Below are 21,895 nucleotides of genomic sequence, written 5' to 3'. Positions count from 1 at the left end.
AGTTTGTAAACACCTGTATAAACAAACGATTTGTGATTTATAATATGAGATATTTTATTCACATCGGTCTATGAAATATGAGATATTTTAGCTGCATTAACCACAAACCAATAAACTACGATCCCTGGTTATCGTTGTAACTTAAGCATGTATGTGGAGACATACAAGTGGATCATGCCTTAAGTGATAACCTAAATGGTCTATAGTATATGGATATAGGAGGGAAACCTTATCCTGATGACACTATGGATATGGCTCACTTTGTAGATGTTACAAGTGTTGTAAAGTGCTATAAATGATTTGATCATGGTCATTCATGTGAAAACATGTGAGCGGGAGTATCCTATACAAAGGAGTTTATATAAGACCAGACCACGAAATGTTTAGTCTTGTTATATAATTCCTTTCATGATAGAGACTTTCATTTCACTAGAATGACCATAGGTAACATGACCTTAATCCTAAGTGAATTGGGAACTCCTGCCTATGAAGGTGGTCATTGGATTTGCATGGGTGCGAGTGGCCAGATCGCTGACTTAGACCTACCACTTTGAGGATTCGTCTGATTGGGAGCTGGGAACTCAGCTACACAAGACGAAATTCACTTCTCCCCGAAGCAGGGGTAAGTAGATATATTGCTCCTTTAAAGGTTGATTCCGGGGCTTAAACAATGTGGCACCACATCTTCTCATGGCCCGAGAAGTATTAACTCATATTGGGACTATGATGTATTGTTCATTAGAGGAATCAATAGTACTTAAGGAGTTAGATGTAACTACAGGGGCAAAATGATAAATTGGCTCAACTGTACTTACAAGCGATTTCTGAAGGGTCATCGTACTATTGATTGGTTATATCCAATGGACATAGAAATATATCTATAGTGCAACGAGTGCAGCTTCGGTCTTTAGTGGAGTGCTTGGTAGTTAACAGATGGTGGATATCGTTATTAAAGAGTTTAGTTAGTTATTCATGTACCATTGGAGCTTCAAACTACAGGTCCATAAGGTCCTCTTGGTAGCTCAATAGATTCAAGTTGAGAATCAGTTTTTGAGTTAGTTTGAAGTGTTCAAATTAACAAGAGAAAAATTCAATTATATGTGATATAATTGATTTGATGTATTAGATACATTAATTGGAGGAACTAATATAAATATGATTCTATGATTTATATTAAATGCAATAAAGGAGAAAAAGAACTATGGTTTAAATATTATATATGATGTGATATTAAAACTATAGGTTATAAATATAATATGATAAATTAGTTATTATATTTATTTATAATAAAACAATTATAAGATAATTGTTGTTAGTTAATATTTTCTCCTTTAACCGTAAAAGTGGGAAGTTATTATTAGTTTTAATAACTGAAGGATTAAAAGTGAAAATGGTTTTCATTTTTTCAAAATCGCATCATATCGATCGGGTAAAGAAAAGCTATACGATAGCCTTTGAGAGAGTAAACGATCAAGCTCCTTGTTACTTGTTACTAGACAATAACTCCTTGTTTGCTATACGATCAAGTATCCAACTCTATACGATAGACATTTATCATTCTCCCACTTACTCGATCGTTTAGTACCTCCTTCCCTCTACCAAATCCACAAAGAACCCACACCTCTTGGATTCTCACACCGATAATACCAAGGTAGCCTATTGGTAGTATCGAGTTGCTATTCGAGGGTCGAGGATCGTGTGTTACTCAATTGTTATCGAGGATCTGACCATTCGTGATATTCACTGGTCGTTCGTTGAGTTCGTGTACATGATCAAATTTTCTTGGACGCTGGGCTAGTGTTGATCGAGGGAATACTCGAAGAAGATTTCTTCAAAGGTATGTCACTCGATTCCATTTGTTTTTAACTTGAAAACATGTTGTAATTTACTTGATGATGCATAACTATAATTACTTGTTTATAAATGCTTTGTTCTTTCACAATGGGTTTGGAACAATCTGCTTCCATTCAATGGTTCTCTTATTTAAGAGTTCATTCATCATGAATATAAACGGCCAAGTTTGCTAACATTCACAAGTTGTAATAATTTTTACATTCACAAGTTGTACTGTTTTTTACATTCACAATTTGTATTTTTTTTTTTAACATTCACAATTTGCACAAATAAGTATACAACTTGAAAAATACAATCTAGTAAATGAATATATCAGCCCATAACTCACAAGCATGGAATCTAAAGTCTTCCACCTTCTCCTGAACCAACACCCCTTTCGTTGGAGATCCTATAACCATATGCTTAAAAAATTTTAACCAGAAGCTACCACAATCTAATGTATTATGACCTTATGTATCTCATGTTTATAAACTTGCCATGGGTCATGATGTAAGTCTAGTTTCTTCGGATAGAGCATGCAAAAATGAGCCAATGACGGCAATGTATGTGTCAAAGGTGTCAGCATTAGTGCAATATCATCCTTGTAAGAGGTGACCTTGTCCTTTAACGCTTTCTTCAAACTATTGAAGATTCGCTCTCATAAAATATGTCACCAATTTAAGCTGTTGAAGTATTCGAGGTCCTCCACATCATCCAGCAACAATTTATCAATGCTACTTTTTGTCTTGTCTTTTCCTATCAACCCTAACTCATAATAATATACAAGTGTAACTTTCACTGCATCCAAGTCATTTTTTAATTTTAACGCCTTATAACATTCTTCAAACTTTGTGGGATGCACTTCCATCGCCATTAAATTCTTGAAATACTTCAATCGTAGAGATTCTGTCACTTCAACATTATGAACCAGTTTAGTAGGTAACCACTACAATCCCATCACCAAGAGAAAATCCTCCTTCGAAAATTCAACAATCGTCTCATCCAAGTCAAAGGTCATGGAATTAAGCCAACTTTCCACCTCCCTCAATAATATATGGTGGACTAGCGGGCTATTGAAGACTATGTCCATATCCATGAATTTTTCAAACACGGTCCTCCTAAACATTTAAAGCTGCCTCTCTGTAAGTTTTCCTTTGATTATCTAATTTACGATCCCAATGTGAGATGAAAGGCTTGTAGCCTGTCTAGAAAAACGATCCTTTATAGAATCACAACTGTAACTAAAAAAAAAAAAAAAAAGGAACAAAATCACATTATCGAGCATTCTAGAAAACTCTCATTTTAAGATCTCGCTCCTTCCTCTCGTTCTTTCTCTCATTCTTTCTCTCCTTAAATTTATACAAAAAGGAATTGCATGCAAGAAATGGAAAACGTAAACCACAATTTGTACCAGTGTTACCTTAACTTTTGGAGGTGTAGAAAGGAGCAAACGAGACAGTTCACCAGTGGAAGAAGACCGTATGAAATTTCTTGGCATTTGACGGTACAAAAATTAAATCGCATACAAGTTGTGGCGTTCAATTTCAACTGTACTGAGATAGATAAACATATCGTACTGAGGGAGAGGAAAGAAGATGAAGTGAAAGAAATGAAAAAGTCTAAAATTTTAAATTTAAAACGTTCGATTTCATTCCGATTAAGAACGAGAGAAATGAGTGTGAAACGAGATGAAGGAGCAAGAAACTGGGTTGCGCATGCGTCTTTGAATGTTTTGAGGACGAAACGAACATTTCACACGCAGCTAACGTCATCAGAATGTCAAAATATTTTTTAAAGATGGACCAAATTTCGAGTGGGCCTCAAAATTTGATCCATCGATACAAAATTCTCGAAAAAACTCCGCCTTAAATATCGGACGGCCACATTTTCGCTAAAGGAAATATTGTATTATTTTATTAGAATCCAAAGTAATTAGGAAGTTATTTAACTTAATTTAAGACAATTATATATAATAATTAGACCTAAAATATTAGCCGATATGATAGTATGCAAAATTTAGATCAAACTCTTAGAGTTTATCGATGATAAGATATATAGGCAGGAGTCTATTACTAATTGATTTTACTATATTTGTAATTCTTTCAAAATGTTGTTATACACTTTATTCTTAGCCTTAAAAATACTACCCTTTACCCTATTTTTTTAAAAAAAATTAATTATTTAATTATTGTTATTATTTGAGAATTTATTATAATTGATTAGGAAAAGGCGAATGGATAGTTTGCAATAATGAGAAAACACAATATTTTAAGCTCATAGCTCAATAATTCAAAATTTGTAGAAATGACAAAAGTATTAAAAATTAATTTAGACAATAGGATAAGAAATCCCTCAAAGAATTTCTACACAAATTTATACATTATAATTCAATTGGTATGATATAATAACTTATCTTAGTATCAAACTCAAAAAACACATATGATCAACCATTTTTCTTAGACGGCTTTTGAATGATAAGCTACCATCACATTATTTTTAAATCATGTATCCAAGTTGACAAAAAAATTTGTGTCATCGCAGTGGTGACCTATGGTTAGCAACTACCACTCCTAGATATACGCTTTTGTGTAATATGAAGAAATTAAAGATTTTGGTTGGTTTTATACACTTCCATGTATGATTTCTTTTTTTTTTTTTTTCTTTGCTTAATCAATTATATGAATGGTTAGTCTAACCTCACATATTTTGTGCATGTTCAAGAGCATTTGTACTATTGGGGTCAATGCCCTAAATCTCGTAGGGTCTTGTAGTTTGTAAATACATGAACAAATATTATGTGATTTATAATTTATGATATTTTATTCACATTATTTATGAAATATATGATATTTTAGTTGCATTAACTACAAACCAATAAACTAAGATCCATGGTTATCGTTGTAACTTAAACATGTATGTGGAGACATATAAGTGGATCGTGTTTAAGTGATAACCTAAATGGTCTGTAGTATATGGATAAGGTTGGGTACCTTATCCTAGTGACACTATGAGTATGTTCGGCTTTGTAGGTGTTACCAATGTTGTAAAGTGCTACAAATGATTTGATCCTGATCATTCATGTATTAGACATGCGAGCAGGGATATTCTATATAAAGGAGTTTGTATAAGATCGAACCACGAAATGTTTAGTCTTATTATATAACGTCGTTCATAATTGAGACTTTCATTTCACTAGGATGACCATAGATAACATGATCTTAATCCTGAGTGCATTGTGAACTCCTGTCTATGAGGGCGGTCCTTTGATTTGCATGGGTAAGAGTGGCCAGATAGCCAACTCAACAAGCCTACCATTTTGGGGATTCGTTTGATTAAGAAGCTGGGAACTCAACTACACAAGATGAAATTCACTCCTCCCCCAAAGTAGGAGTAAGTAGATAAATTGCTCCCTTAAGGGCTGATTCCGAGTCTTGAACAATGTGGTGCCACACCCTCTCTTGGCCCGAGAGGGGTTTAGTCATAGTAGGACTATGATATATTGTTCATTAGAGGAATTAGTGGTACTTAAGAAGTTAGATGTAACTATAGGGGCAAAACGGTAATTTGGCTCAGCTGTACTTACAAGTGATTTGTGAAGGGTCATCGTACTGTTGATTGGTTATATCCAATAGACACAAACATATATCTGTAGTGCAAAGAGTGCAGCTGTCGGTCTTTAGTGGAGTGCTCGACAGTTAACGGATGGTGGATAATGTGATTAAAGAGTTTAGTCAGTTATTCACGTACCATTGGAGCTTCAAGCTACAAGTTCATAAGGTCTCCTTGGTAGGTCAATGGATTTAAGTTGAGAATCAGTTTTTGGGTTAATTTGAAATGCTTAAATTAATAAAAGAGAATTTGATTATATATGATATAATTAAATTAATTAAATTATATATGATATAATTGACATAATGAATTTGATACATTATTTCTTAATTGAAGGAATAAATATTTGAATATGATTTAAGTATATTTTCTATGAATAAGATTCATAGTTATTAAATTTAATATAAATATGATTTATATTAAATTCCATAAAATAGAGAAAAAGAACTATGGTTTATATATTATATATAATGCAATATTAAAACTATAGATTATAAATATAATATGATAAGTTAGTTATCATTTTTATTTATATTTTATTAATTATTAGATAATTAACTCCTCTTTCTTCATAACCACCCTTAATGGGTAGTTATTTACTTTTATGGTAAATTGAGATAAATAAAATTGGTTTATTATTCCACACGAGAGATCTCTCATAGACGTGATTAACAATCGAGTATCTACACGATTGCTTGAGAGACTACACGATAGTCTCATTATCTAAACGATCGAGTAACTTGTCTATGCGATAGACTTCGTCGTCTGCACGCCTATGGTATTGTCTACTCGATCATCTTTCTCCTCCACACCAAACCTTCCCTCTAACCAGAATTAACCAGAGCTCATCGATCCTAGATTCTCACACCAAGAATACCAAGGTATCCAAGTGGTAGTGTCCTATTTGATTCGAGGACCAAAGTTGCTGCTTGTTGTTGTTTGAAGAAGATCATGTTGTTCGACGCGTGTGTGAACAATTGAGGGATTTACTTGAAGAATGGTTCTTCAAAGGTATAATCTCTTAATCATTTGTTTTTAATTAGAAAGCATGATGTAATTTAAGTTTGATGCATAATCTATTATATATGACTGTAAATGTATGAGTTCATTCACAATGAGATTTGGACGATCCGCTTCCGCTCAAAGATTCTCTGTAAACGGAGTTCCTTCATGTACATCCCAAAAACATGACCAAATAGACGGAGAATTAAGTAATATAAAATTGGTGGACTATATCTTTATATTTTCGTTTACAAAATAAGATATTTAATGTACTAGTAATTATATAATATAATATAATACGGGAAAAGAAACAACCAAAACCCATAAAGAACTCCATTTTAAACAAATCAATAGCCTAAACACATAAACCCTAATCTCGATCATGCAAAATTGAAATTTTAAGTTTTGTTTGATTAGATTAAGAATCTTAGATGTCTACGCCCTCATTTTCCTTATACCTTTAAGTTGACTCTTATTTTTTAGTACTACAAAATTGTGATCCCATAAGAAAAAGAAAAGATAATATCAAATAAGTAATAAGAAGAATTATATACATTCATCCAATCAATTAAAATGTAGAACTAGACATAAATAATACATCAATAATCAATGTTACTTTTATAAATGATCAAGAAAAATCACAACTAAATGGATGACCAAGCAACAACCAAGCAGATGATCTTTTGTTAGGGTTTCTTATCAAATATATTCTCAAGAAATCAATTGCCACGGGCAATAGTTCATTTGGAATTTCTAGCAACTCGTTACTATAGCAAATGTAAGTGAGCAAATCAAGATCACAAGTTTTGGAACCCCACACTCTTTTTCCTGTCAACATCTCCAACACTACACATCCAAGTGCCCATATGTCAATAGACCAATCAGGATAATTATTAGTCACCAATTCTGGCGCTAGATACGATCTTGTTCCTCCAATACCATCTTCTTCACCAATGGTCCTAACATCAGTCATTTTCATAGCCAATCCAAAATCAGCTATCTTCACCATCAAACAACCTCCATGATCAATACTCGACATCAAAAGTATGTTTTCTGGTTTAATATCACAATGAATATATCAACAACCATGAATAGAGACAATTCCATATACAATATCTCTTGTGTACCGATGAACTTCCGATTTTGGCAAGCCTTTAGGTCCAAACTTTGTAATACGATCATACAAGTTACCGCCAAAACAATACTCCAAAAGCAAATTATACACATGTTTACCATATTCACTGTTTGTTTATTTCATCTTCATAACATCGCACTACATCAGAACAAGACTTTAAATCATCAAGTACCTTCTTCTCAAATCGAAGCGAAGAGGAATGTTCCAGGAATGAAGATTTGACGGCAATTTGAGGATGAAAAAGAAGATAATCATGATCAAAAAGTGAATCGATGAAAAAGTCTCCATCGATATCGGCCAAGAAAACAGGGCCAAAACCACCTTTTCCGAGTAGGGCACCACGAGACCCAGAGGAACCATGAGAGTTGGGGAAAGGTCCGTGATGGATGTGGTTATTGTTAGGATTTGTGATCTTTCGCACATTTGAGAATGCCCCTTTTGGCCTTGAGGCATTGGCGTCGATCGGAAGAGGATGATTTTGTAGAGAGGTTCTTCAACAACACTAAATTTTGGCTCCAACATGTCAAATGGAGTTCTCCGATTTTCTTTTTTTTGGTGGCAAGTTGTGTACTTACTACTTAAGGCTCATGCTTAGGATTTAAATTTTAAATCTTCTTTAAAAAATAAATAAAATGATTATATTCTTTGTTTTAATAAAACTAAAATTTAAATGTTTTTTATAAATAGCAATAAAAAATTTTGGCTTTTAGTATCTGGCGGCGGCAATTTTCGCTACATTTTCGCTAAAGGAAAATTGTATAATTTTATTGTAGTCCAAAGTAAATCGTATATTAGTTTACTAATTTATTGTTTTTTTTTAAGGAAACTTAATTATTTAATTATTAGGCTGAATTATAAAAAAATCCTAAATACTCTTGAACTTTTAAATATTTTTTAAAAAAGAGTACAAAAATACTTCTACCGTTAGTTTTAGATGAAAACTGTTAGGGGCCGTTTCTGAGGTTTTCTCAATGCCCATGAATTAAGGATGCCTGGGAATAAAATTAATGGGAATCAAAGATGACTATGTTTGGTTGTGTATGGAAAAACAATGTTCGGGAATAGTATGTGTGGGAATTAAAGATAAATATGTTTGGTTGTGTAGGAAATGTGTTTGGTGTTGCATGGGAATTACGGGTGTTCAAAAAAATCGAAGACTCGAAAAAATCGAGCAACCCAACCCAACCCAACTAGTTTGGGTTGGTTAAAAAAAAAATTGAAGTTGTGAAAACAAGTCCAAACGATCGTTTACAAAATATTATACGATCACTTAAATTATCTACACGATTGCTGAATAACAAAATGTTATACGCCTACCCAATGCTACACGATTGCTGAGCTCGACTACACGATTGCTGAGGTTGGCTAAACGATTGCTGAGCTCGGCTACACGAACGCTGAGTAACAAAATGCTATACGATCGCCTACCCAATGCTATACGATCGCCTATCCAATGCTACACGATCGCTGAGACTCATGCTACACGATCACTGAGTAACAAAATGTTATACGATCGCCTATCCAGTGCTATACGATCGCCTATCCAATACTATACGATCGCCTACCAAATGATACATGATCGCTGAGCTCGGCTACACGATTGCTTAGCTCTGCTACACGATCGCTGAGTAACAAAATGCTATACGATCGCCTATCCAATGCTATACGATCGCCTACCCAATGTTATATGATCGTCTACCCAATATTACACGATCGCTGAGCTCGCCTACACGATCACTTAGCTCTGCTACACGATCGTTAAGTAACAAAATGTTATACGATCGTCTACCCAATGCTATACGATCGCCTACCAAATGCTACACGATCGCTGAGCTCGGCTACACGATCTCTAAGCTCTGCTACACGATCGCTGAGTAACAAAATGTTATATGATTGCCTACCCAGTGTTATACGATCTCCTACCAAATGTTATACAGTCGCTTACTAAATGCTACACGATTGAGCTCGCTACACGATCGTTGAGTAACACTAAACGATTGCCCACGAAGACCCCGCGATCGCTTAGCTCTGCTACCAAATGCTATATAACCAATATCAAAGTATAAATGCTAAACATAGACAAAATAAGCATTTATATTATGTCAATATTCATAGTTACAAACAAGAGTACAGTGCAACATTCATTCAAAATGAAGATACTTAGCAAGAACTAACATGCTAGCTCAAAATAAGGAGTACACATCATTTGATAAGGGCACCAAGATATATATATATACATAATTGCCCATGTATAACACGTTATAAAGTCTCCTATTAAATAGAAGATACTATGATATTCCCTTAGTTTAAGAATGAACGTCTTCTTGCAAAACTTCCATTATGAATTCATATCTTTCATCATATGGAAGATTAAAGAAATAATCAATCTGAGATCTTTAGTGATAATCTTACCCACGCTCACCCTTTGTCGAACACTTAATCATCTACCTTTCTAATTTCACTAACTAATGAGTTTCGACGTGCTTCTCTTGTAGACTCTCGTTCAGCTACCTGTCGGTAAAACATAGCAATTTCTTGAATGTTATCATTAGCATTTGAAAGATGACTGCTCATAACATTCTCAAGACCATTCACTGTCGTCACCAATGGGTCCATACTTCTTGCTCTTTTCTTACTAGGCCTATTTTATGTATGTGCACTAGATTGTATATTTGTTGTCGCTTCACTCATTGAGGTAGGTCCATCCACTTCTTCCCCTCCAACTATCGGTGGATCAGGCACATAAAAGCCACATTCATCTCTCCAAAAATCATTGTTGTCCATTTCTCGCTCTATTGCGTCAAACATGTCAGCTGGACCTTCTGCACCAAGTCCATTGGCTCTATCTTTTCTAAAAATAATGGCTAACTGTTCATAGAATGGAAAAGACTTGTTTCTCAGTCCATTTGCATTTGGATGACTCTGTGAAAACAAATATAAATCAACTTTTAATACATTTCAACAATAACATGATAACAATACACTAACAATAAAAAAAAAAAAAAAAAAATCTACATTTACCTTTACCCATTCATCAAATATATCTTTTTCTACTTCTATACACTTTTCTTTATCATTCCATTCGAAGCCACTACAATTGCGTTGTACTGCTTCTTCAGTAATTTAACTCTAGACTCTATGTGTGGTTGAGTCTTAACTTCATAATTATGAATTTTTTCAGTCACCCATTTCTCTATTTGATTGAGAAATCCTGGTTTGAAAGTACTATTATCAGCCTTCCATGTGTCAATGTTAGATAACTCCAATAAGCATTCTATTAAATTCTATCTTCTATTTTACTCCACATATGTTTCGACCTACTCGAACCAGCTGTAGATTGTTTGTTGACATCCATATCTATGATTCACATCACATATTAGACTATCAAAACTCAAAACTTCACATTAACATAGTATGAAAATCAAAACATACATCACATATCATAATTATGAAATAAGTAGCAATATAGTAGTTCATAATGTTTCATAAAAGCTTATAAAAAGGTGCATGTTTACATCATAATAATACATCCTAGTATTAATATCTAATGCCCCTCCACTCCTCAAACATCTCAATTGCTAAGTTATCTCTCCAATTTGTCCATTCATTTGAACTCTCAACATGTGCTATTTGATCACTATCCATGTCAAAAGTACTTGAATGAGTGTCTCCAACTTCATCTTCTTCTAACGGATCTACAGGAATTTCTCTTCTTATAAGATTATGAATGAGACAACAAGCTATAATAATGTGACATTGAACTTTTACTGGATAGTAAGATTTCCCTTAAAGAATAGCCCATTGACCTTTTAATAGCCCAAATGCTCGTTCTATTACATTTCTTGCAAATGAATGTTGCATATTAAAAAATTCAACTGGAGTTCTTGGTTGGTATCCTTGCATCTAATCATTTAAATGATATCGTTGTCCTCTATAAGGAGCCAAAAATCCTTCACCATTTGTATAGCCAGCATCACATAGATAGTAACAACCTAAATATACCAACTGAATACTTGAGAATGTATGTACAAAGTGTTTCTAATCCAAACTACATACCAATCCTTATATCATACATATTACCTTTTGGAATCTTTAATCCATTCCTCCTAGATATAGCATCTTGTAAAACTCTTGAGTCAGAAGCTGAACCTTCCCATCCAGGTAAAACATAGATAAATTGCATATCTTGGAAGCAAACTCATAAGACATTAGTAGCAATTTCATTCTTCCTAGTTCGATACCTAGGTCTATCGAGAATACCACATTGACTTTAATATAGATTCCATCTAGTGCACCTAGACTCTACATACAAAGAAGACTCTAAATTAATTAAACCACCTACTAATATTTAAACATGAGCAAAAGTATAAAATAAAAATTACCTTAAACCACTTTCATTTTTCATCCAAGCAGTTGGCAGGAACAGGCTCAGGATGTTTAAGTAATAATTCATGTAGTCGTATCACAAAGTTCAGAATTATATTAAAATGTCTATTAATGGTTTCTCCTGAACATGCAAAATGTCAACGTATAACTCTATTTTTTACGTCATGTGCAAGGATATGTAAAAATATTGCAACAATCTCCTCAACTTCTACATGTGTTGTGCCTCTTAATTTGCCAGTTGTTTTAAGTATATGACATAATATAGTAAAACATCTCCTATCCATTCGTATCGTCTCGAAACATGCTAAATCACTCTCATGTATTAGACGAAAAAATTTAATTGTCTAATTCAATGCCTATAGAAAGAACTTCCACTCATAATTCTATCATGTGTTTGTCCTTTATACAATAGTATTACTACCAATAGAAAAGATGTTTTCTTTGCTTGTTTTATTATCTCTAAATATGACAACAAAACAATAAGAATTTGTTCTTCAGTAGCTGAATATATGTCATTCAAATCTGCATGATAAACGAAATGTTTTATCCCATCATTAGTTAATTATAATAAACAATTCTTAGAAATAAATCACAATGTAGCAAATCAACTCATTCTAATCAAAAGAGAACAAAAAAACGTGTAGAATGAATAGGATCCTAGTTGCTTCAATTTGAACAATTAAGAAAAGTCAAAGAAAAAAAGGTAAACTCAAATAACCCATTAAACATATCTTAAATTTCACAAAACCAAAACCCAACCAAATTAGATAAGAAATCGAACAAAGTCCACTAATTAAACCAAAAATGTGGTTATCATAATCATCTTCCCCACATCTTAAATAGGGAACAATGGTTATCATATTCTTTTTTTCCGAATGGAGTAGTTGAGATAAATGGAACAGGAAAAAAAAAAAAAAAAAAAAAAAAAAAACATTTTACATTCTGCATTCCTCAAAAATGTGGTTATCATATTGATAACCATATCAGAATGATTATTAATAACATCAGAATGATTTATCATAAATGGAACAATAGTTATCACATTCGGAAAAAAGAATCATTCTCTGAAAAAAGAAGAGATAAATGGAACAGAAAATCAATAAATAGAGGAAAAAGATAAATCAATACCAATAGACAGCAGAAAATTGAAACACATAAATAAACAACACTAAAAAAAGAATGCAGTGACTGGAGATTGAAGTACTAGTACCAATAGGGGTGCAGAAAATCGCGTCGCCGAGAAGAGAGGAAGAGAGACAGCAACACTGAAGCATAGAGATGGACGACACTCAAAGCATAGAGATGGATTTTCACAACTGGAAGGAAGGAAATTCATGGTAGGAAGGGGAAGAAGAAAAGAAAACCCATCGAGATGGGTATTCAATTCCTCATTTGTGTAGATAAAAGATACCTAGAAATTATCTTTTCCAAGACAAATAAACAAAGCCCACCAACCAAACATGGGCTTTGTAAGCCCATTCCTATTTCCACCCTCTTTTCCCTCCAACCAAAGAGCCCATTAGTGTTTTATTTCATAAATATCTTTAAACTTTCAAAACTACCTTTTAACTTTTAAAAAAAAATTAAACACTCTTATTGTTAATATATGAACATAATTGTTAATATCTCATCGCAAAAGTATATCTAAACTTTCAAAATTTAGATATTGCTTTTGTACACTTCCAAATTGAGTGTTTTTTTTCTTAATCAATTATACAAATTTTTAGTCTAACCTCACATTCGTGTGCATATTCAACAATAATTTGTACATTCCCAAAATGACCAAATGGATAAAAAAATAACGTAACATAAAATCTAACACATTCTGAAAATTTTGGTGAACATATCATTTTGTTTCCATTTATAAAATAAGATATTTAATATACTAATATTTGTATAAACCCATAAAGTACTAGTACTTGTTCCGTTTATAAAATAAAATAAAAAAGAATCCTAAACTTTAAAACCACGAAGAACTCCACATTAAACAATTGAGTAACGCAAACACAAACTTTAAACTCAGACTAAACTAATATGTGCCCCAACTAAAGGTGCACATGAAAAATCTAGCCGTCCAACTAAAACCGATCGACCTGATGTCGAGTAGTTGATGGAGGTGCATGTAGTGGTAGGAGTTGGTTTGCAAAAATTGCAAACAGTATCAAATATTCATTATTAATACAAGTATTTAAAATATAGTTATTATCCTATTTTTATATAGAATAGTCGCTATGTTTAAAAAATATATATTAAAACCAACTGAACCAACCACCCAACTGGTCGATTTTGCTCCAACATTCGAGAGAGTCAGCGAGGCATCATAAAAAAACCGATCACGTTCAATCAAGGTCAAGTTTTTCGAAAAACCAACTTCACCTGACCGAAGCACAACTCTACTCCGAGCACAAACTTTCTAATACCCACACTAAAATAGTAGACACTCTAAATATAAACTAATCAACTCTATCCACTATTACAATCTAACAAATGATAATAACCACAAACTATTCTACCCACCTTTGCGCCTCACAACAAAACTCACCATTCACAAACTGAAAATGATGGATTAGGCAAGCAATCAAAAACCAAAATTTGCCTTCAAGCAATCATCATCTGTTGGATTTGTGTTGGCCACCTCACGGTCATAAGACAAGACACCATTATCAGCGGTAATATTACATTTAATAAAGTTATGATCCGTTTAGTATTTAATCTAAACCAAAAGTATGACATTACAGTAAAATCCTAAAGGTAATTCTTCGACATTTATGAAACAACCTACTACAGAACAATTAAGAAAATATTACATACTGCTAATACTAACAGAGACCAAGTGCTGCTAATCTAAGATTCTACAAAATATTCCAACACTAAATTTCTCTGCAAATCAAACTAGCAAAATTATCATTACGAGTGATTTGAATTACTCACAATTTTTTAAAGATGAAATCACCCTCTCTTCTTACTCGAAGTACGCCGTTCGACCTCTTTTTCTGCCGTGAGAACGCAGAACTCTGAACCAAGCATTTCATGCACATCGATGTTCATAGAAATACTTAGACTAACTATTTCCATTATGACTTCTACTGTCATTATGAAACCTAAGATAGACAATACTCGAATCGCATTTGCAGTTCTGCATATGTTTTGTCGTGTCTCTAATGGAGTATATACTCTTTGTTGCACTTGGTTTTCAAAAGTTCCTTCAAATTTTGGACCCTTTTGTTCAGATTTATTAATTTGATCATCTATCATCATATCCTCTGTGGGATCAACATGCTCCCCGATCCAGATAAATCCATTGCATCCAAGTATTAGGTCAATACCATATTGCTCCAAATGATGGAAGTGTTGTTTGCGTCTCTTTACTAGATATGATGGAACTGTAAGCAGCTGACCACGTTCAAGCTGGATATACAAATGCACGAATCTTGTCATTCACAAGTCATAAAGAAACAAGATGAAATGATGCCAGAAAAGTTGATACTTGATAGGAATGTAATAACCATTGCATCAAAGATATCATATTCAAATATAGGTACCTTCCAAGATTTTCAACTTGTCATACTGATCGAAAAAGGGAAAATGTAACAATTAGACATAATTTCTATCATTCTATTGAATTACAGCCATTCACACCTTAACAGATGATCATTTTTTTTGGGTTAAAATATCATTTTGGTCCTAATGCTTTAAGGTTTGTTCAACTCTAGTCCATGGATTTTCAATTGTCTATTTTTAATCCTGGTACTTTTAATAAAGCTTAGATTTAGTCTCCACTACTAGTATATTGTCATTTTTTAGAAGGGAAAAAAAACTTTTTGTATCTATTAGCACTTTACTATAAATTTTGAAAACATATTCACATATGTATTTTCTTGCATGAAAATTTGTACTATAAAATATGAAAACATATTCAAAAGATATGGACCAAAATGGTTTTTTTTTTCTGCATTCTCTACATTCACTTTTCTATAACTATCTTTTACATTTTTCTTCCCACCCATTTGCTATCTCCTCTTTATAATCACTAAATATTTCCACCCATCTCTCTTTTCACCTTGATGACATCCCTTCCTGGCTTCCTCCCTTGTTCCTGTGCAACGACTTTATACATCTCCACATTTCGTTTTAACTAACTAAAATTTTCCCAGAAGATTAGTCTACAAATCAGTATTCACATGCTATCAAGAATCTTTCTAGGGGTCTCTCCTAAGAAACCAGTGAAGATGTGGGATGAGACGTACAAAAATTTGATTTTAAAGCTTATTTTGTTTACATCAACATCCAGGAGCTTAAGGAAGAGACTCCTTTTACCTTCCCATACTTCTGGCTTCTTGCTTGAAGGTGTAGCCCATCATGCTGAAGACCACGTACTTCGGCCTGAGAAAAGATGTGGTGATGTTTTTTTTTCTTAAATGGAAAATTATGCATGAACAACTGGAGTGGTGTTTATTTCTTATAGTGCAAGGTAAACTTAAGTGCCAAGGTACACCTCTTCAAGCCTTTGTGCATGGCACAAGACTTGACTCGAGTCTGAGTGAGATGAGAAAAGAAGGGGTCATTTATATGCGTTGCATCAATTGCATACAGTAAAAGGAGAGAAAAGTAAAAGAAAAGACTTTTAAAAATGACACTGGAGGCATAAAAGGCATAAAAGAAAAATTTTGGGACCTTGGCGTAGAGCAATAAGGCATAAAAGAAAAAGGCACTTGAGCTAAGACTCCTGGCCAGATCCAGGCAAGGTGGCAAGATGCATCTATCTATCTAATTTGTCGGAGCCTATGCACTATACATTTTACAAATGGCTTGCGAGTTGACTAACACAAGTTCATAACCATCATGCTTTGGCCTAAAGGTCAAGGAAAAACATAAAATTTTGGTTCTAACTCCATGGTACCCACAATAACATCCTATGTAAGAGAGATATTTTTACATACATATATATATATATATATATATATCCACGTCTAGGCCAGCTTAGATGCACCTCAACTGACAGTTGTTCAGCCCTACTATATCTAATTAACTAAGAATAATTCTTAAATAATATAAAAATATATGAGAAAACCTCATATGTACGGCACGTGCAAAACTTGGTAGCATATATTTTTATGACATTGATGGATAGGTGAAAGTAAAAGCCACAAAACTTACACAAATGACATCATTTTCTTCAAAAATACTCCGCATGTTGAGTTCGTCAACAGCAGTTCGCCTCCTCTAGAAATAAAAATAATACAATTAATCCAGCGTTACAACAAATATAACCACTCTTGATAGAGACAGAGGATCAGTTGCAGCAAATTTGCAGAAAAATTTTCTATGAAGTTCAGTATGCACCGTTATTTCCATAATAAAAGGGAATACTCCAATACCTGAATACCATCAGGCAAGTTCATCGAAGAAAGCATCAGAACTGCATCTTGGCTATAGTTTATATCCAATCTCCAACGTTTTGGAGCAACCTGAATAAGATAGCATCAAATGATATGGAAAAAATGGGGTGGGGGAGGCATTGTAAGTTGTAACACATTTTTCCTATTCATAACGTCATAACCATGACTCCCGAATAAGTATTTCTTGTTTGTTTTACTCACCAACGTCTCTATATTACGTTTATATATAACCAAAAAGATTAATAAAAAATGTGTTTGGTTTTACCTCTGTAACACGTCCCACTACGATATCACCAACCTCCGGTTTATATCTAATAACCAGTACAGACAATTACATCATAAAAGATATCATGACAATAAAGACCAAGGAAAAGTCACAGTTAAACTATCATCAAGAGAAACCAAATTACAATGTTTCGTGAACAACCTGGCACGTAAAGCACGTACATAGATAAGCTTATTGACTCGCTCAACCACTCCACAAATAGTGGCAATTACTTCTCCATTCAAGTCAAGGGTCCCATGTCCCCTGTACACAAATTTCAATAATATCTCAATGCATATAATCCCCTGGCAGTGGCAAGTACGCAATCTAAGCACCTATTATAAAAATAGTGAGGAATTATATACTTGAGGACACCATCCTCGTAATTGAGAGGAATAGTATCAGCAACTATAACAGAAGCATCAGAATTGGCCTTCGAAGAAAGAGACTCGAGCCTTTCTTGAGCTCTTTGAAGCCGAATCTTCTGGGTATGATTCAAGGAAATCTGTAGACCTCTCATATCTGAATTTAGAAAATTTCTAGGTTAGAACATAGGGGTCCTGCATGATGCTCATCACCAATATAGATCTATAACAAAATATTTGCAGAGATATGGCACGTGATAAAAAAAGAAAAACAAGAAACAAATAATGTGTAAGGGACCGTATTTTCCAATATAGCTAATGTGGAACATACCAATCATAAACCTGTACAACTTAAACAAATCCGCCGAAGTAACTTATTACAAACAATTTCTAAGTCAAACAATCAAATCCTAAAAAGAACATCTTTCGATGCCTTATGCCAGAACACCAAACTTCACTATTTTCAAATCTTTTACTTGATCCTTCATCTAAAAACATTTTTAAAAAGAAAAAAATGAGTGCAAAAATACTCATTAACCAAGTCCCGTATCAAGCTTCAAAGTTTATTTTCTTTCAAATCATTCTTAAACAAAAAAGAATACGAATCTTTGCAAATATTTCAGTTGAAAGTTACACATCACTTCAAAACCCAAATCTTTCAATCAAATAAGCTTTCAAAACCAAAATCCTTCAATCAAATAAGCTTTCTAAACCAGATGTTCAGACTGAAACCTTCAAATAGACTTTCAGCAAAACAGAACCGTCCAAAATGACACATGGGCGTGGAAGCTTGACAGTAATGGATACTTCTCAACAAAGAAACATGTCTTTGTACAATCATCTCAATGATAATAGTCCCTCAATTGCCAAAGACTTGTACAAGAAAATTTGGAACTGCCCCTGTCCCAAGAAAGTTGAGTTTCTATTGTGGGAAATATCAAACTCTTGCATGAAAACTAAGGATAGACTACAAAAACGTTGCCCATGGATCAACATTTCTCCCTCATTGTGCTGCCTTTCCCATGATAACAGTGAATCTATTAGTCACATGTTTTTCAATTACCCCTTTGCCAATGGGATTTGGTCAGAATTAATCACAACTTTCAACCGGTCCACAGTCCCCCCCAATGACACTCTAAGTTGGCTTCATATGCTGTATATTGATCTTCCCCTTAAGGCCACAAAAGAAAATTTACGGATTTGTTAGTCATTTGCAATTTTATGGAAATTTTGGGACGAAAGGAATGCAAGAATCTTTGAGATATATATATATATTAAAAAAAATCAAGACTTCAAAGGACACCAAAGATTTGCCTTTATTCGACATTTTTTTCTTTTTTCTTTTTTCTTTTTTCTTTTTTTGTGTAAAAATTCACTCACTTTCAGTCGTGGTTTTTCTTTCCTTATTGCTAATTGAAGACATCTTTTGTAATCCCTACTATAGGCTTTTGTACTCGAATATCTTTGATATTTCGTTTAGTCGATGAAATTATTACTTTTCCAAAAAAAAAAACCTTTAATACTTTTCAACAAAACAAAACTTTCAAATGGTCAACACTATCAATTAGCTAGAGCTTTCGGTCAATCAATACTTCCATTTAAAAGGGCTTTCAATCAATCCATACTTTCATTTAATAAAAGGGAAAAGATCCATAGTTGGAGTCGCCCAGACATGTTTGATTATCTATCAATATCACCAATCATTTCATTCATTCATTCAAATATGTGGATTAAGTCGACCAGAACATTTATTACAATTACTTAAGTGTGAGGCCATACGAGTGTAACACACATTAATCTTCATTCCAAAGGAATGTCAAACCACTATTAAGTGCTTTCTCACAAATAAGTTTCAATCATATCATTTAACATCAATTCCACGTTTGGCTACTACAGCATAAGCATACAATCCCCCAAACAAAATTTGGCATATCTGTTTAGCCCTATCAAATCGAACAAAATTCTTTCATAAACATTTGAAACAAAACATGTAGTTTCAAATAAAATTTCCCTTGTATCTTATATTTTTTTAGCATTAGTCTCTTTTCATTTTCTTAGTGAAAAATGTGGTATCCTTTCAAAAAAAAAACACACAATTTCCATCGAAGAATTCATCAAACCAGACCATTCAAACTTTTCACAAGTGATCAAGCTAAAAACACTCATTTCCAATTCAAAATCATTTCAAAAAGTCACATATTTCATTTCACAAAAACAATTAAAAGAAACATACAAAAACAATTTAAGTCAATCCTCAAGTTACATTTAAAACATGCTTTCAAACTCTTTAACAAATCACAACAGTCAAATTTAAGTTCAAGACGAGATGCAGAAACTACTTACCTCGATCAACAATCCTACAATTCTCAATCAAAAATTTACTTTATTAAACAAATATCAACTTCCTTAAAGTCTAAATAATGACATAGTTGAGAAATTAGAACTCAATTCAAAAACCTTAATCGAAATTGAGAGAGTGTTCAAGAGGGGTATCCTTACCCAAAATCCACCATAAACCTTAACTGATTACTCCAAAAAAGTCCAAAACTACAAACAAAAAGTTTCAATAAGTCAAAGACTGATTAGCATACTTTAATCCAGTCGGAAACGTTTTGAAGCATGTTATAATACTTATAGAACCTTAATTGAATACTTCGAAACTGACCCAAACATAACAACAAATGAGTTCGAAGGGTTAAGAATAACATTTGAACACTTAAATCCAATTCAAAAAGGAAATTAAAGGAATGATCCTTACCAAATCTTACGGAAAAGACTCCGAACCTTGCTGATTCGTGTTCGAAAACGTCCGAACTTGCAAATCTGAACCTTAAAATTTATGGGTAAACTGATTTGAGACTAATCGGAATGTGGGTAACAGCCAAAAACCTGCCCCTAAGTCAGAAACGCCGCTGCAAGACCCACACAGTCATCAGAAACGTGTTGAACAACCTGCTGTTCGCGCCGGAGTCTCGAACGAAGAAGAAACGATGCTGCAAAGGCCTAGGTGAAGCCTTTGAAGTGGCGCTCGCGTCGCAAGTCAGAAAGTGGGTGAACTTAAGCCACCGTCGACGACAGAGCTAGCGTTTGAGTGGATGTGGGCTCCAGTCGTTGCTGCCTTCCGCCTATGGTTGCCGGGGTCTCACCGGAAAAGGAGACTGAGCAGGGGGCGACGGCTGCGTGAAGGAGAGGGGAAGGAAGGAAGAAGGAGATGCCGACGCTGTTGTAGGTTTTTTCCCCCTTTTTTCGTCTCTTCCTTGGGATGTAGGGCCCATTTTCGGGTCCAACTGAAAAATGGCCCACGTCAGAGAAAATACTCAAATTTACCCTTTTGTTTACATTAGTCGTCTATGAAATTATTCAATTGCCCTCGAAGATACAGTTGATTGGCCCTATATCTCATCCTCGATTCTTGATCTCGTTTCCCGTTCTCTTTTATCGATCCCCGATTTCGATCAGCAGTCCAACTCCATGCTTCCCGTTCTGGTTCTCCGTTCCCGATTTTCGTTCTCTAATCTCGATCCACGTTAGACTACACGCTTCCTGATCTCGTTCCCAAAAATCCTTTTCATCCCCGATCCTCACCAGCAAACCAATCATTTTAAATGAATTTGAAGGTTATCGGTATATATATCGAAAGTCGTGTCTCTAAAGCTTCTCACTCTTAACGTTTCTCTGGACCAATGTTCCACGATCCCACGAACCTATAATCCTCATACGATTCTCTTGTAGTCGCTTCTCTGGACCAACGTTTCCAAGATCCTCGCACCTATAACGACTTACAAAATCTTATATTGTGTTTATCGCATCGTTCAACACGAAAGGTAAAATCTTTGTTTATCATTTTCATTTTCATTTTCTTATTTCATTGTTTTGCATGTTTTACTTTGGGTTAAGGTTT

General features: G+C 34.0%; 3 protein-coding genes across 7 annotated transcripts; all 3 read right to left on the bottom strand.

Annotated features, from left to right (window-relative positions):
• Window positions 1-7,072: 7,072 nt before the first annotated feature.
• Window positions 7,073-10,195, bottom strand: LOC120073616 (mitogen-activated protein kinase kinase kinase 3-like). Its single transcript, XM_039026425.1, has 4 exons — window positions 10,028-10,195; window positions 7,752-7,991; window positions 7,556-7,648; window positions 7,073-7,444 (listed from the first exon to the last, which is right to left on the bottom strand). The coding sequence occupies exons 1-4, from the start codon at window positions 10,193-10,195 to the stop codon at window positions 7,073-7,075; spliced, it is 873 nt and encodes a 290-aa protein (XP_038882353.1).
• LOC120074677 lies at window positions 9,799-13,458 on the bottom strand. Its single transcript, XM_039027887.1, has 2 exons — window positions 13,176-13,458; window positions 9,799-10,501 (listed from the first exon to the last, which is right to left on the bottom strand). The coding sequence occupies exons 1-2, from the start codon at window positions 13,299-13,301 to the stop codon at window positions 10,226-10,228; spliced, it is 402 nt and encodes a 133-aa protein (XP_038883815.1). The 5' UTR covers window positions 13,302-13,458; the 3' UTR covers window positions 9,799-10,225.
• A 1,167-nt stretch (window positions 13,459-14,625) lies between these two features.
• Window positions 14,626-21,232, bottom strand: LOC120073987 (exosome complex component RRP4 homolog). Of its 5 annotated transcripts, XM_039026939.1 has the most exons (10): window positions 20,753-21,232; window positions 20,494-20,541; window positions 19,058-19,165; window positions 17,995-18,151; window positions 17,792-17,893; window positions 17,630-17,675; window positions 17,344-17,433; window positions 17,123-17,188; window positions 16,283-16,348; window positions 14,626-15,373 (listed from the first exon to the last, which is right to left on the bottom strand). In XM_039026939.1, the coding sequence occupies exons 4-10, from the start codon at window positions 18,147-18,149 to the stop codon at window positions 14,915-14,917; spliced, it is 984 nt and encodes a 327-aa protein (XP_038882867.1). In that variant the 5' UTR covers window positions 18,150-18,151; window positions 19,058-19,165; window positions 20,494-20,541; window positions 20,753-21,232; the 3' UTR covers window positions 14,626-14,914. The 5 variants fall into 5 exon arrangements, with proteins under 5 accessions (XP_038882867.1, XP_038882865.1, XP_038882868.1 ...); XM_039026937.1 differs by lacking the exon at window positions 19,058-19,165; XM_039026940.1 differs by lacking the exon at window positions 20,494-20,541.
• Between the last annotated feature and the right edge of the window lie 663 nt (window positions 21,233-21,895).

Source organism: Benincasa hispida, chromosome 3 (assembly GCF_009727055.1).
Source record: "Benincasa hispida cultivar B227 chromosome 3, ASM972705v1, whole genome shotgun sequence".
NCBI lineage: Eukaryota > Viridiplantae > Streptophyta > Magnoliopsida > Cucurbitales > Cucurbitaceae > Benincasa > Benincasa hispida.
The sequence above is the reverse complement of the archived record's forward strand: the minus strand, read 5'-3'. Positions and strand labels throughout refer to the sequence as shown.